A 15245-nucleotide genomic window follows, 5' to 3' on the forward strand; every position below is an offset into this window, starting at 1 on the left:
ACTGATACCTTGATTGTGCCGTCTTGTTAGATATGATGATGTTCAGTATTTACCTGATTTCCTTGCTTTAAATTTGACTGAGAACCAATTATCTATCACAAAGTACCAACTGGAAGGAGCTAGCAAATCTCCACAAAAGCTACCACAGTGGATTCGAAATGATGCGGTCAAGGAGTGATTTCACTGTAGACCTTCAACTTTGATTCCAGGGGTCTAACAAAAGTAACACATCAACAGTTTGGGAATTAAAGACCTTTTGTGGTAGTCCATCCAAATTTACAAGCTCTAAAGTGGATTCATAATAGGATTCCTTTTAATGCAAATTCAATTGCTGCCTGAAAGTATGGAACCCATGGGCATGACCATTTGCTTTCTTGAGATTCTTTGCTGTTGTTTTTGTGGATTTTTTTTTTTACCCCTTATTTATGTCTGCAGTAAGTGTTGGGTTGAGTTAGGTTGATTCATTCCCACTTAACATTCCAAATGCCTTTAGCTGCACTCTAATGGGAATATTTACTAAGCTGCAACAAGGGGAAGACACTGAATTCGAGCTGACATTTTGAGTTGTTTTTAAACCATAAAATTCAAAAGAACATTACTGCAGACAGAGGAACAATCCAGTAGGCTTTATTTAATATATTGTTGGCTGCTGCAGTAATAATCCACTGTATTGGCCCTGCTATGAGCAGTTAAAAATAAAATGCTGCTGAAGAAGGAGGTGGGGAAGAGTAACTCATATAAATTTGTTTAGACTTCCTTTTTATTACTTTTATTTTATCCTGTGCAGGGGTTGTTCACAGCCCTTGGCCCCATAAGTAAGTCTTTGTGCAGCTTTTTAATTTAAAACAGCAATGTTTTCTCTGCTTTCAGCTGTCTTGGAAAAAGAGCAAAAGGTATATTTTTCCACACCACATACGGTTTGTGCTCCATACCTGACTTTTCCAGATATGAATTCACTGGTGTCGTTTTCTTGAGTGCAATAGAGAATCACAAATATTATTATTTTGACACTATTTAATGTTTTCTTAGGCAGCCTGTATATATTTTTTTTGACAGAGCATAAAGTACAGTACCATTTCATAAATGATGAATGCTTTATGTGACTGAAGGGATGTCGATGCTTTGTAGAAGCAGCATATCAACATTGTAGGTAAAAGCTTGTTATGGCATTTGTCTCCACTACTTGCAAAGAGTTTTGTGAACAAAGTGCAAGCGGAGGATTTTCTGGAATGTATCCTTTTAAGGTTTTAACACGAGTGTTTATATGCTGCAGCAATATTTTCCTTGATCCATTTGATCCTTCTATTTTTAGCAGTTAGCTCTGCCACTTCCAAGCTTTTCAAATATTTGCACTTTTTATTCAACATTTCAGAAATGCATTTGATTTAGTTCATTATGCAGTATGGACTGCATCATATATGTTGTCCTTTTAATATGGTCATTTCAGACACAGACACAGCCAAGATTATACATATAAGATAAATAAGCATAACTTAGATTCTAAGTTTGATTACATAACTGGTCTTCCTCAGGAGAATACACTCTTGTGATTTCCTAAAGAGTCAAACAACTTAGCACTCTACTTGGAAATGTTGTCATAATAAAGCCTGGAGAAGTGTTGGAGTGCTTTTCAAACACTCTGTTTCCCAGAGCTGCTTTGAATTTTCATAGATTTCCGTTGGCCCGCTGTTGGTCTGTGTCATGTGTTCTTTTGCCCGGATAAAAAGCCAGCTGTGCAGAATGGTAATGTGACGTTACGAGGGCAGGTCAAGTCATCTTTGACTGAATGAGCTCTGCTGCTGAGTGAGCTGGGAAACAGGAAGACGGACTAACAGACCCAACAAGATGATCTTTTTAAGAATTTTCTTCTTGACTTGTGGTTGTCTTGTTTGATTCCTTGTGTGCCATATTCATATTCATTCCGTATTAGTAGTAAAGACTTTGTGCATCATAGCAGCTCTCTCAGGTTCATCCAAAGAAAAGGAGAAGGTGGAGCATTTAATGAGAGGGGGGGCAGGCCAAACAATGGCTCCTCTCAAGGTCGGCTCTCCCAGGTGTCTCCAGGTAGTCATTAAGGGCCATGGGAACCCGGGCCAGACCTGCCTGTCACACACAGCTCTTCCTCCCACAGAGATCAGTGTAACCTCTTTGTAACCACGCTGAGCTGTTATCTGAATGTTAGGAAGGATCCAGGTAAATGTTTGTTATTTTGCAGTGGAAGCTAAGCAGTAGTTGTTTTTCAGAAAATAACTGAGTGTTTTTGAGAGGCTTATTTATTCATTATTATTGTAGTGTTTTTTTTGTTAGTGAAATAACATGTTCCATCAGGAATTTCATAAGAGTCTGAATATGATTGGCATGCTGAAATTTAAGGAAGCTCTTAAAACTAGTTTGAGGTCAAAGTATGGCATTTAGATGCTGTGTTTAACATCATTTTAAGCTGAAAAGCTTATTCATGATCCACAAACCTTTAGCTCCAGCTTTTGGAAAGCTTTGAATATTAAAAAAAAAGAACGAGAGAGGAAAAAAAAAACCAACCCACCCACACACCTTGAAAATGAGAGCTGATAAAAGCAGGTCAGGCATACTGCCTTACATCAGCTGGTTGAGGTGATAATGATCTGATCCTCAGCACTCAGCAGTGGTGCATTTTAGCTGCTTAGGCTATTTAACCAAGTGACTTTATCTTAACACTACAACCCACATAAAGCTCACAAGTTTTTTTTTATACTTATGTTTTTTGATGTTTAGGCCAAAAGCAAGGATGCATTCATCTGTTTTGTTTTTGTCTATTCTTTCATTTTTTAAAGATTAATTATTGTTATAAAATATTCATAAATGGTTTCTGGGAACTCAAAGTGGCTCTTCAAATATAAATTTACTTACAGAAGATAAACAAATACAACAAATAAAGAAGCTTAAACTAGTAAAAACAGTTTTCTTTTATTAATCAGTTATTTTATTAGTTGGATGTAATTTTTATACATACCAGATTCTATAAGCAACATCTTTAAACTTCATGCAGATATTTGGCTGACCGTCTCAGACTTCCTATAGACTCACCACACATTTACTACAGTTGCACTACAGTTACAGACACTTGTTTCTGACCCAGGAGCAGGTTTGAAAAGTCGATTTTCTTAGTAAATGTGTATCATGCAATTGGTCCAGATTACACAAAACTCTGACTTTTTATATAACTGTGATCAAACGGTGTGTATGATTTCCACAAAACTCACTGCATGTCACTGGTATCAAATCATTTAAAGTCGCATTACTCTTTAGCCCACGGGGTTTATTCAATCAGCTTTGTGTGCGTTACCTAAGGGTTTGTGAGCAATCATTGCTGATGCTTAGTTCATCAGGGCACAATGAGCTTTTCTTAAATCAAGCTTCTTTGCTTTAAGAAAAGGTCAGAAGGTTTTTGTCTGGATAATAGCACAACCGTAGATGTATTTAAAGTTTGCTGAGAACGGTGGAAATGCCTGTGTGCTCATCACCTCTTATGCATGTCCTCAGGGTCTCTTTCTGTCTCTGTGAAGATTTAGCCCATTTAATATTTGCCAAAGTGCCAAAGTGCATGGAGATGAGGACAGTAATTAGTCAGCTTGCATACAAACTTTATTAAAAGCTGTTCCTTGCTAATGAGCAAAGTGTATAAGGGAATACTCGGGTCAGTTTGGTGCCATGTGCTCAGGTAAGTTTAGGAAAAGTTAACTTATTATGAACTCTGCTGGTCTCTCCTGTGGTACTTAAATTGTGACTGTCTATCCAATAATTTATACAGAGTGTCTCTATTACTGTGTGTAGAATTCAGCAGATTGTTTGTAATTCAGTTGTTTTTATTATTGTCAAAAGGACTTAAGTCATCTTCTCAAGTCTGTTATAATTAAATATGGAGGAGCCACATAAATAATTGTTTGTGTGTCTGTGTGTGCAGTGGGAGCTTCTGTGGTCCCTGATCCTCCTCCTTACCTTCTGTCTCCTGCTTGTCTGGTTCTACTTCTGGTGGGAGGCACATAATGACTACAGCGAGTTCAACTGGTGAGTACAAAAGTGCCCCTGTGTGTTGTCAGAGGCTGCCAGCATATAGTTTTGGCTGTAAACACATTCAACCCTTACTTGTTGGCTTGTTGTTTTTGTAAACAATCAGTTTAACCTGTTTTCTGCCAGAAGCCTCAATTATACTTCCAGCACCTTCAATCAGCTATGGTCCGCTCGGATCTGACTGACGTACATTTCACAATCAGTGAAAAGCAGTGAGCGCAAGGGTCTGTAGGGACATCTGCCTGCTTGTTTTTGTTTTTTGTTTGGGTTTTTTTGGGGGTTTTATTTATTTATTTTAGCATTTTGTGACTATGCAGTCTTGTCTGCGAATAATTTATTCTACAATGCACCAACTACACATGCACCAAAGGCCACGAACTTCAAAGAAGTCAAATAGGAACGACCACTCAACTCTTCAGCTGTCCGTGTCTGCAACGGAGTATAATCAAGGCATTATTAATCTGAACAGAGACCACCCAACCCTGTGCAGATTACACCATTACGTCACAGAGGTCCTCACCCATCAACTTCCTGTTTTGTACACCACTCAGTCCTGGGCCACATTTAATCGAACAAATGTATATTTGACAATATACATTTGTATTTGTTAACCCACTACTGTTTTTTGGGACAACCACTTACATCTTCTCACAGAGCGGACACTACGGTTTAATCCTAGACTAAAAGAAAAATTCAGTGAAGGCCTCCTGTGTTTATGGTTGAGGAATGGGTTTAATCAATGTCTGTGGAAACTGAGCCTTTTAAGATACTAAATGCAAGGCAATGTTAACTGATTAGCGACACTGATGTTTCCATTTTAGTGCAAAATCTCTAAAGAGTATGCAGACATCACATGATTTCAGATGAAAACTTTCCCCTCCCTCTCCTCTCTCTGTTCTCCTCTCAGGGATCTCTGCAACAATGTCACCTTTTCCTCTTATTATCATCCGTTGCTTCCATTACCTTTCCTCGTTTCTTCACCTCTGTAGTTTTCAGTGATCTCCCAGCTCTTTTTTCATTTAAGGCCCAGCTTTTGATTCACAATAAGTAACAAAGCTGGGCCTTAAAATGGGCCTAAAGGCCTCAGACTAGTTTTGGGTGGATTTTTTTTTATTATTTTTTCCCCACTCATGGTCCTTTGCAGTTTAACTGAAAGCAAATATCCCTAAAATGACCATCTTAGGTGCACAGTTCACCCATTTCCTGTTTAGATCGAGTCTGCGAGGGGCAGCCAGACAGTAGAAAGTTATATGAAAGGGAGCTAAAACGGGCTGTTCCAGACAGTGGTTGAACTGAGTGGCTGCACCAAACCCAGGGCAGGATAAATAAGAATTATTTTTGAGTCATGCAAAACAACCCTAGTAGTATCCAAGAATATATGGAGCTGTAGTAGACTACAATGCCCCCTGTTGACCTTTTCCTTTGGCTATGTTTGCCATCCTCTTTGGAGTTCTGCAGACAGTCCAGTTTTATCTGCTGTCTAAGTTGTGTGTATTTATCCACATTTACATCTCCAATAGACATTTGCCATCCCTCTTTATAGCAAATTTCCTTCTTTTTACCCTGCTTTTGTGGGATTTCCAGAGATGATCGCAGCAATTGCCATCCCTGTCTTTATGACTGAGTGATTTAGCTGCAGGGAGTATCTCTGTCCATGTGTAGCATAAAAAGCATTCACAAAGGGCTGAGGAGCATCTGCACTAAGTGACCCTGCTGTGGCTCTATGCCACTAGAATCATGCACAAGGCTTTGAATGTAAAGGACCTAGCTGTCATTTAAAAATGTGCACACCCACACCCAAAGAAATGCACAGAAACAAATACATTCAGGCACTTCGTCTTTTCTCTGCAGCTGTGGACCTGGTGTTACACCCAGTGTCACTCTTCAGAGGATTTAAACTCAGAGTAGCATGCGTATATTTTTATGTCTATATATAGCTATATGTAGTTGCATGTTATAGTAAAGCATCCCATAAAACAGAAGCCAGTCCTCAATAATTTGTCCAACCATCCATTAATAATGTTACATAATCTATTTTTGTCAGATTTTCCCTGTGGCACAGAAACAGTGTCTGTGGTCACTGTGCAGAGTCTGTGCATTATTGTTGCTAACACAAAGCTTGAAAGCACTTTATTGATGTCTGCCTGTCAATCAGAGACCTTTAGTAAACCAATAGTTTCCATTTTCAGCTTTCTACATCAATGTCATGTTTCAACTGTAGATTGCATCATTTTGTCTCTTTGTACAAGTCTGCTTCTTTGTGGACTTCTGCAGCTAATCTAACATAATGTTGTTGGTAGTTTGTCAGTCATGTTTGTTTTGTAAGAAAGAAAAACGGCCGATAATAGGTGGGAGAAAATAGGGACACATATATACACTGACACTCTATTCTCACAAGCCTTCACACCCTTTTTTTATTAGGTGTGATGAAGACAAGAAATGTTGTTATCCTTGTTTCTGCAGGTTCCTGTACAACCGCTCTGGGGAGTGGAGTGATGGCACTGTTCCCATCCTAGCCACCACCGCTGCTGGCTTCACCTATATTGCTTTTCTAATTGTGAGTCGCATATCGTTGAAGAGATTTTAAAATTGTCTTCATGTGTTGCCAGATATGGTAACCACTTACATAACAACGATTAGCAAGTTGAGATCTGTAAGGCAGCAGGCTTGTTCTGAACCTTGTTCTTGTTTCTTTCTGTCTTTCTCTTCAGGTTTTAGCACTTTGCCACGTTGCACTTGGGCAGCAGTTAAATTTGCACTGGCTTCATAAGGTAACATGCCAAATGTGAAGCTGAGCAACTGTTAATGTGTCTGTGTGTGGTTTGTGAAAAATGGGTGGTGGGAGGGGGGCGGGCGAGTTTTACATATGTATTTTTAACTCTGTTATGTGTTTACTTAGTGTTTGTGTGTGTTGCTGTGTCCAATCGTTGCTGATCAGCTGAACTTCCCAACTTATAGTTTGGAGTTGTCCCAGCAGAGTTGCATAATCCCAGAAAACAAGCTGTTCAGAAATGCTGTCAGCAAATCAAATACAGTTACCAAACACTGTTTGAGATGTGAAAGAGCTGCGAGCTACTCTGGGTTATTCTGGTGCATATGTGTGTCTAAACAAACAACCTCTTTTGGTGTCTCTCCCTCTTTCTCCACACAGATAGGAGTTACTGCTGCTTTGCTCACCACCATCATTGGGGTCATATCTGTCAATCAAACATGGGCGCAAGAGTGGGATGTCATCCCCATCTCCCTGCAGGTCAGCAGACTTAAATCACCCTAAACTACTTGTGATGGGTAGACATCACAGCTGGTGCTTAGGTTCCGTACTAAAGTGAGTGTTGTGATCCACAGGCGAGAGGCACAGTGTTATTTTCACACAACAACCAACACTTTGACCAGAGGTTGTCGGCCTTGATATAATAATGGCTCAGTAATGGAGCTATAATCAGTTTTCTTTCACAGAGACAGCCAGGGTGGACTGAAGTGTCTCTCCTTTGTAGTGCTGTGGAGGTTTGCACATGCCCATTTAAACTGGTGTAATTCCTACACTACACATCAGTGTCTACAACAATCGGTCCATCTTGTACATCCATATACAGCTTTTTTTTTTTTTTTTTTTTTTTTTTTTTTTTTTAAATGTCCCTTTAAAATAATCGTTGTGTGCCTGCTGTAGCAGTTGATACTCTGCTGCTTGCCATTTGGAGGAATGTGTAATCATGTAAACTGTCTATGCGGTACTACAGCAACTGCAGTGTCTCTAAAATTAAATTACATCAGAGAAGTTTAAATAACCTTATAGTTAGTGTGTCCGTTTGGGATTGTTGCACCACCAGAAATGTGTGATTGAAGTGGACACATGATTTGACTCCAACTGTGGCCATTAAAATTAAATGCCATTACAAATTACAGCTATTATCTCTAAATAGTGTTGCCAGTGCTTCAACTCCAGATAATATCTGTAATTCCATGTCTCTCTGTCTTCTTTGTCTTTGTTTCTCTCCTCCTCTACTCAATCGTTAACTCTCTCTAACCTTTTCTGTCTACATACCCCCGCATTCATTTCTGTTTCACACCTCTGTTCAGGCTACAGGCCCGTTCCTGCACATCGGGGCTCTCGCCGCAGTCACGGCACTATCTTGGATTGTGGCTGGACAGGTCACCCGTGCAGAAAAAATGAGTATGTGTGCTTCTGTAACACAACATTCAAGTCCATTCTTACCTGACGTTACCATCAGCCACAGATCAAACACACACATACACAGGAGGAGTTGTGAATGATTAACACTATGTAGACAAGAGGCCAAGACCTCCACCCAGGGTGTCCAAGATAACGAACATTCCTCCGGTCTCATGTGATGTTTTCCACCCAGGACATTTTGAATTGTTTGTCCTTGATTTCAGGACTCTTTGTGGGGATCGTTAGCTCTGAATGTGTGCTCTGTCCTCACTCTCACTGCCACTGGTGTCTGTAAAGCAGACACCTAAAAAGAACTTGAAAGTCTTTGTGATTTATGATTTTGAGATTTTGAACAAGGGGGAGCCACAGTGTTGGCTAAATGGTAAAAATGGTAAATGGCCTGTATTTATATAGCGCTTTACTAGTCCCTAAGGACCCCAAAGCGCTTTACATATCCAGTCATCCACCCATTCACACACACATTCACACACTGGTGATGGCAAGCTACATTGTAGCCACAGCCACCCTGGGGCGCACTGACAGAGGCGAGGCTGCCGGACACTGGCGCCACCGGGCCCTCTGACCACCACCAGTAGGCAACGGGTGAAGTGTCTTGCCCAAGGACACAACGACCGAGACTGTCCAAGCCGGGGCTCGAACCGGCAACCTTCCGATTACAAGGCAAACTCCCAACTCTTGAGCCACGATCAGCTACCAAAAAACTGATGCATTAATGGTATATCATTAAGTGCTAATTACTTACAAGTTATTGTTTTTTCAAAGATAAATGTGTCTTTAGTGATAAAACCTGATACATCTAAATGATCATTGCTCAAAAGAATTTGCCCTTGTCTCTTTGAAAGATGGAAAATAACTTGCCTGACTGTTTAGTTGTTGGCTTCATTTTTTATGTTTATGTTTGAGGGTTTTTTTTTTTTTATATATATACTTGATGAGGTGAAAAGGTCTTGGCAAAATTTATCTTATTCAGTGCAGAACAGCAACTGAATATCAAAGAGGGTATGAGTGTGTGTGCGAGTGAGAGGGTGGATGAGGGTTGTGTGAGTCTCCTGTGTGTAACAAGAGTTGGCTACTGAACCCCGCCCCGGAGCTGACCTTGAAACAAATACATTCCTGTGTGTGGGTGCCCACTTTGAGCCATCATTACACACTCATACAGAGTTGGACACAGGGTAATCTCTATGGCCCCGATGGATGTGTTGTTGGCCACTGTGTAGTTTTAAGCACTGCTGAACATTCAGATATTTACTGCCTTTGCACAGGTAACTGATTTTGGCACACTCCTAGCACCTAGCATCTTTCACAAACTGTGTATAATGAGCTGTTTGGTGAGCTTTGGAGGTGCTGAATGGTAGATTTTGTGTTACCCATTTCCCCAGTTCCAGTTATTATGCTATGCTCCTATTGGAGTGTTCTTACAGTAGTCATCATAAAAGCAAATTTCCCCAAAGTCAAACTAGACTTCATTATATCACAGCTAACAACTGTAACTATGTTGATGCTGCATATCTTCTTCCAGTGTTCCAGGTGGTGGTGGTTTTGCTGTATGTCAGTGTGTTACTAGCACTCTACGTGGTGCCCCTACATATCACCTCTCCCTGCATCATGGACCCAGCCACCCTCAAACCACGCCCTGCTGTTATTGGCCATCAAGGAGCCCCTATGGTGAGTCAGCTGATGCCCAGCTTCCATTCTGAATGAGAATTTAAAACGAAATAAATAAATAAATTGATGTACATGTTCGTACAGTAACATACAGAGTCCTGATATTGGCTTAGCAGCAAGGCTCCCAGAGTCCCAGGAAAAATTGTGCTGCTTTATATTGTTATTTTTTATATTAGTCCCTTGTTTTGTTTTTCTCACTTTTCTGAATGAAAAACAAAAGGACTGTGTCAGCATATTAACTTGTGTGCAACTGAAAAATAGAAAAACTATGTGAGCTGGGAGCGCTCCATACCTATATGTTCTTCTGGACTGCGGTGTAACACAGCCAAAGACAAAGTGTTGTTTGTAGTTTTTTTTATTTTTTTTTTTTTTAAGCACCAGTTAGACTCTTACTTGGAGCTGGAATGGTTAGCCACATTAACATATGATCTGTAAGCAAAGTGCATTTTTGCATGATTGATTTATGTGCTTGGGTTAATGCCATTGCTTCTTAACATCACCTGCAGACAAACTTAAGCCCTTGGCAAAACGTACTGTTGAGTATTACACAACTGTTAGAAGGAACGAGAAGATGGTTGTTCAGAACAGTTAGTCACGCACACGCTCAAAAACACACCCAGATTTTTGTGCTATTTGTGCAAGGCAATTGATTCTCACTGTGGAATCTAAATTTAGGAGTGGCTGTGGAAGGCTGTGAGACTCCCACTGGGAAACAGTGATCACATCACTGGACTCTTTGTCCCAGAATCACTCTGTATTGATTATAGCATCATTCCTTTCCTGTGGTTCCCAGGCAAGTAGCTTTACTCACAGGCTTTCATAGGATGATACTATTCTAGTAAGTGATGGTATGGTATTGATCATACCCTCGACCAGAAGAGTTAAAGGGCAAGCTGCAGCTGTGACTTTTTTCATTACACACAATCCTTTGTGTTCAGAGGGCAGAGTGTGTATTATTTTGTGAACAGGACAGAGTGTGAAAGCTTTATAAATACATGTAAAAACGTTTTCTCTGTGTCATTTTCTTATCAAGAGATGTAGCTCCAACTTCAGAAAAGTCAGAAGTTAGGTCATTGTTACGGGGCTATGTGTTAAAATAAATAAATAAATAAAAAAAATTCTGTGCTTGTCCTTTACTGTGAGTGTGTTTGTAGCTTGCTCCAGAGAACACAATTTGGTCCTTCCAGCGAGCGCTGCAGATGAATGTCACTGGGTTGGAGGCTGACGTGGCTATCAGGTACGCACACACAATCAATACAAGAGAATGATAAAGCAAAGCAAATAAAAGGTTTAGACACCCCCCCCCCCCCCCCCCCCCCCCCCCCCCCCCACACACACACACACACACACACACTGGGTTTCATAGATTATCACAATCACTGGCTTTTCAAAAATTTCTCAATCAGTTCAGGTCACACAGGACCACGTATCACATTTAGACCTGCTTGGGATTTTGTTTTTTTGTTTTTTGTTTTTTGTTTTATTATTATTGTGTACTCCAAATACCAAAGGGACAATCTTAGGCATTATGCATTGAACATACCGCTGTTAAGTATAGTAGCAGTCCGTAGTTATCAATTCCTGCATGATTTTACCAACATAATGAAGACGGGCTGAGCTCAGAGAGGCACACTTGGAGGAAGGCAGGAAATTGGGTGGGTGGATAGTCCATACTATATGATGAATAGTGGGTGCCCATGTCTACTCATGCATGTACGGCTATGGAGGATGAGTGATTGTGTGGAGGTGGAGAGTGATGCCGGCCACAAAGTGTGTGTTTGTGTTTTAGAGCCACATTTCATAGTGCAGAGTGTTTTAAGACCGTCAGTGCATCCTAATTTGATTAGATGTTTTTGAAGCAATCGTGTGTGTGTGTGTGTGTGTGTGTGTGTGTGTGTGTGTGTGTGTGGTCCTGAGAGAGGTGAATGGGTGTGTGATGTTCAGGCTGCTGACAGGTGGGCTCCTAACGGTGCTGAGTAATTAGACCTGATGACAGCCAGATCCACAAAGAGACTCCACTCCTGAAGCAGACTGGAGACAAATGCTCATGTGTGCACGCATTCATACTATAGAACATGATTTTTATTTATTTATTTCTTTTCCCCACACATGATGATGCTGTTTTGGAAACTAACAGTTCAAACACAGACAAACACCCACCTATATGTGTTAGCAGAATATTTGTTAGTCAAATGCTTAGTTTGTTTTTCCGATTAGTATTTGAATGACAAATACAGAGAATGGAAGGGCTTTTTCCTTTTGTCTTTTCTTGGAAATGATCTTGATATGAGCTCAGGTTTTTTTTTGTTTTTTTTAATTCACATATTGGTCAGCAGCAGCATTTTCCTTTTTTGGCACGATTTCAGCTCTTATCTCTTCTCTGCTATTTTCGGAACCTTCATCTCTCTCGTACACATCAGCTGCAAATATTAATTACTTCTTAATTCTTTTGTTTGCTAGCATGGATGGTGTTCCTTTCCTGATGCGTGACTTTACCCTGCGAAGGACCACAGACGTAGAGAAGGTTTTTCCAGATAGACAGATGGACGAAGCCTCACTTTTCAATTGGACGGATCTGCAGCAGCTCAACGCTGGACGTTGGTTCCTCAAGGTAGTTCTTGGTTTCTAATAAGGACTAAATCTGTGAATTTATTTGAAAGTAGTCTTAGCTTTAGCGTGCCGGGATGCACTGATGTGCAACAAAAGCCATTATCCCAGTGAGCCATAAATGCTATACGGCATCGCACATTGATCATTCATGATGTCGTTGGCTTTCATCAAAATGTTAACACTCACCAAAGCTTTACTGGGAGCTGCGGTGCGATGAGTGCCATGTTTCACTGTCATCCTCGTACATGAAACAGCCGTCACTCGAGGACTGCTTTTTCATTAATCTGTCCATGTCTAAAAGTGCAGGTTTGTTGCTTTAAAATGTTTCCTTCTTTAGCTTAGCTCTTATGAGATGAGACCATGATGTGCAAAGACTGAGATGTGGCTGTCTGTATTTGTTTGAATCTTCATTACTTTCCCGTCTTGTGTTTACACTGCATGTGTGCACACTGTGTGGATAGATATTGCATTTCTAAGAAAAGCCGTACCACCACTCCATGTAATTTCAACAATGATTTTTCATCACCTAATCTGTAGTGTATATGTATTCTCCAATATATAAAAGGCAGAAATGAAGTGTTTTCTAGTCAAAAAAAGTGAAATGGCATCTTATCATAGATTAAAAGAATCTTCTCAGGATCTTCTCCAAAGGGAGTAAGCAGTGTAGCGAGAAATGTGGCGTCCTCCAACGATGTACTGAATGATCTTTTGAGTTTTTATGTTGATAAAAGTGTTATAAAGCTGTATTGTAACCTGTATTTTTCTTTCATTTAAACTGTAAACCTGATGATCACTTTTTTTTTTCTTCCTTTTTTTGTGTGTGTGATGTTTCAGGATGACCCCTTCTGGACCGTGAACACGCTGCTTCAACGTGAGAAGGAACGGATCGCCAACCAGACTGTGTGCAGCCTGGAGCAGCTTCTAGAACTAGCCTCATATCACAACAGCACGGTGGTTTTCAGGCTGCGTAGACCTCCTCCCAAGCACCCCTGCTACGACAGCTGGATCAACGATACACTACAAGCTGTGCAGCAATCTGGGGTTCCTCAAAGCCTGGTAGTTATATAGGGATTAAATGGCAGTGTGTGTTTGCTCTTTTTCACTGCGTGATGTCCGGTGTTTCTTTGTTTGCATGCTACATGCAAAACGAATGAGTTCAAATGCAAATCCTATAAAAATAGTTGTGTTGGTGATAGAGTTTCAAAGCTGTAACTGTTTGACGTACTGTGCCGTGTCCAGGTGATGTGGACGCCTGATGACAATAGAGCCCAGGTGAGACAGCTAGCACCTGATCTGATCCAGACCTCAGTGGTGAAACGGAGCCCTCAAGTTCTGGAGCAGTCCGGCATCAGCAGCCTGCTGCTCAGATACAACCAAGTCAGTAGAGAGGAAATCAGGTAGGAAGACACACAGCCCTGATGTTGTGTTATCAGTCTGCAGCTTCAGCACAAAGATTTATAAGTGCCTGAATGTTTTCCTTTTTTTTTTTTTTTTTTTCTCCCCCTTTTTTCCCAGGAACTTTTCCGAGGCCCACATCAATCTCACCCTCTACACAGTCAACGAGCCCTGGCTGTACTCGGTGCTCTGGTGCAGCGGGGTGTCATCAGTCTCCTCGGAGGCCCCGCATGTCCTCCTAAAGGTGCCTTACCCCATCTGGTTAATGGTAAGGACTCATCACACACAGTAGTTTTATATAAGTCTTTTGGGTTCACATTTTGCTTTTAAGTTAATTGTTTTGGGGGGGGGTCTGATCTTCTATTTGAATGATTTCCTTTCTCCCCCCCACTTGCTCCTTTACTGCATTGAGATTTTTCAGACCTTTTCTGCTCTCCAAATCTTGTTGCAGACGTGTCTTAAAATATGTGTATTCAGCCGGTGTTATTAATTTATAGAAAATCAAAGAGAATGACACATCCCATTTATAAACTGTAAGTTTGAGCCTCTTCTTCCAACCAGCAGGCATCATGTAGATCTCTTACTGTTTAAAATTCTTACTTTTACTCATGTCTGATTGCTGAGGTTTCTCTCTAATATTGAAGGCTCTTTACCTGTTTTTAATTGGTGCCAAACAAATAAAAATTAAATAAAATTGTATTCAGAGACTCAGTTATAGCAATCGCTGATTAGCTTGGCTCTATCCTGCTTCAACCAGTGGTCCTTAAGATGCTACTACAACTCGAGTGGAGCCCACCTGTATCTTAATTTAATTTGGACCTAATTAAGGGAGCTACTAGATACATGCTTATTGTAAAGGCTGCGAGGGACCTCTTTAACCTCCCTCTCCTTCAGCTTCATCCTCTCTTTGACTAAATTAGATTTTACTGATTGATATCAAAAGGAGAGCCTAGCTTTGAACTGAACTCCTGTTTGCTGTAGTGTCATTCTTTTCTAGTTCAGTCTTCCTGTTGAAACTTCTCAACATGGGCAGCCTCTCTGCTATCCTTCCACTCGCCCTCATATGTGCAGCGCGCCAAACCGCTCCCCCCATCTGTGGCACCATACGGGAACTCTGCATGACAACATGTGGACATGACCTCCAGCTCACTGCTACGGCTCAGGGACAGTTTAGGCTTTCGTAGCATCTGCGGCGCTGTCTGTTAAACCCAACTGTGAAAAATATCCTCTCAAATATGCTATGAGTTGTCATTAAGACCAACAGAAGGTAATGGGGAAGGAAGTAGAGATTTGCATTTATGTTTGTAGTAAATGATAATGTTGACAGTGTCAGTGT

The 15245-nt window shown here is 40.7% G+C and overlaps 1 protein-coding gene across 5 annotated transcripts in view; it reads left to right on the forward strand.

Annotated features, from left to right (window-relative positions):
* gdpd5b (glycerophosphodiester phosphodiesterase domain containing 5b) overlaps positions 1–15245 on the forward strand; it is a 43892-nt gene that overhangs the window by 24457 nt on the left and 4190 nt on the right. For all 5 annotated transcript variants that reach the window (XR_013101667.1, XR_013101666.1, XR_013101668.1 and 2 more), the window contains exons 3-13: positions 3941–4044; positions 6511–6604; positions 6759–6818; positions 7199–7297; positions 8125–8218; positions 9759–9904; positions 11059–11141; positions 12365–12515; positions 13349–13570; positions 13754–13911; positions 14030–14177. Coding sequence is in view for 2 of the 5 variants with exons in the window: in XM_076892367.1 (XP_076748482.1) it covers positions 3941–4044; positions 6511–6604; positions 6759–6818; positions 7199–7297; positions 8125–8218; positions 9759–9904; positions 11059–11141; positions 12365–12515; positions 13349–13570; positions 13754–13911; positions 14030–14177 (1359 nt within the window). In the remaining 3 variants the exon portion in view is untranslated. The remainder of the gene's footprint in view (positions 1–3940; positions 4045–6510; positions 6605–6758; positions 6819–7198; positions 7298–8124; positions 8219–9758; positions 9905–11058; positions 11142–12364; positions 12516–13348; positions 13571–13753; positions 13912–14029; positions 14178–15245) is intronic.

This window comes from Maylandia zebra, linkage group LG14 (assembly GCF_041146795.1).
Source record: "Maylandia zebra isolate NMK-2024a linkage group LG14, Mzebra_GT3a, whole genome shotgun sequence".
In the NCBI taxonomy this organism is placed as follows: domain Eukaryota; kingdom Metazoa; phylum Chordata; class Actinopteri; order Cichliformes; family Cichlidae; genus Maylandia; species Maylandia zebra.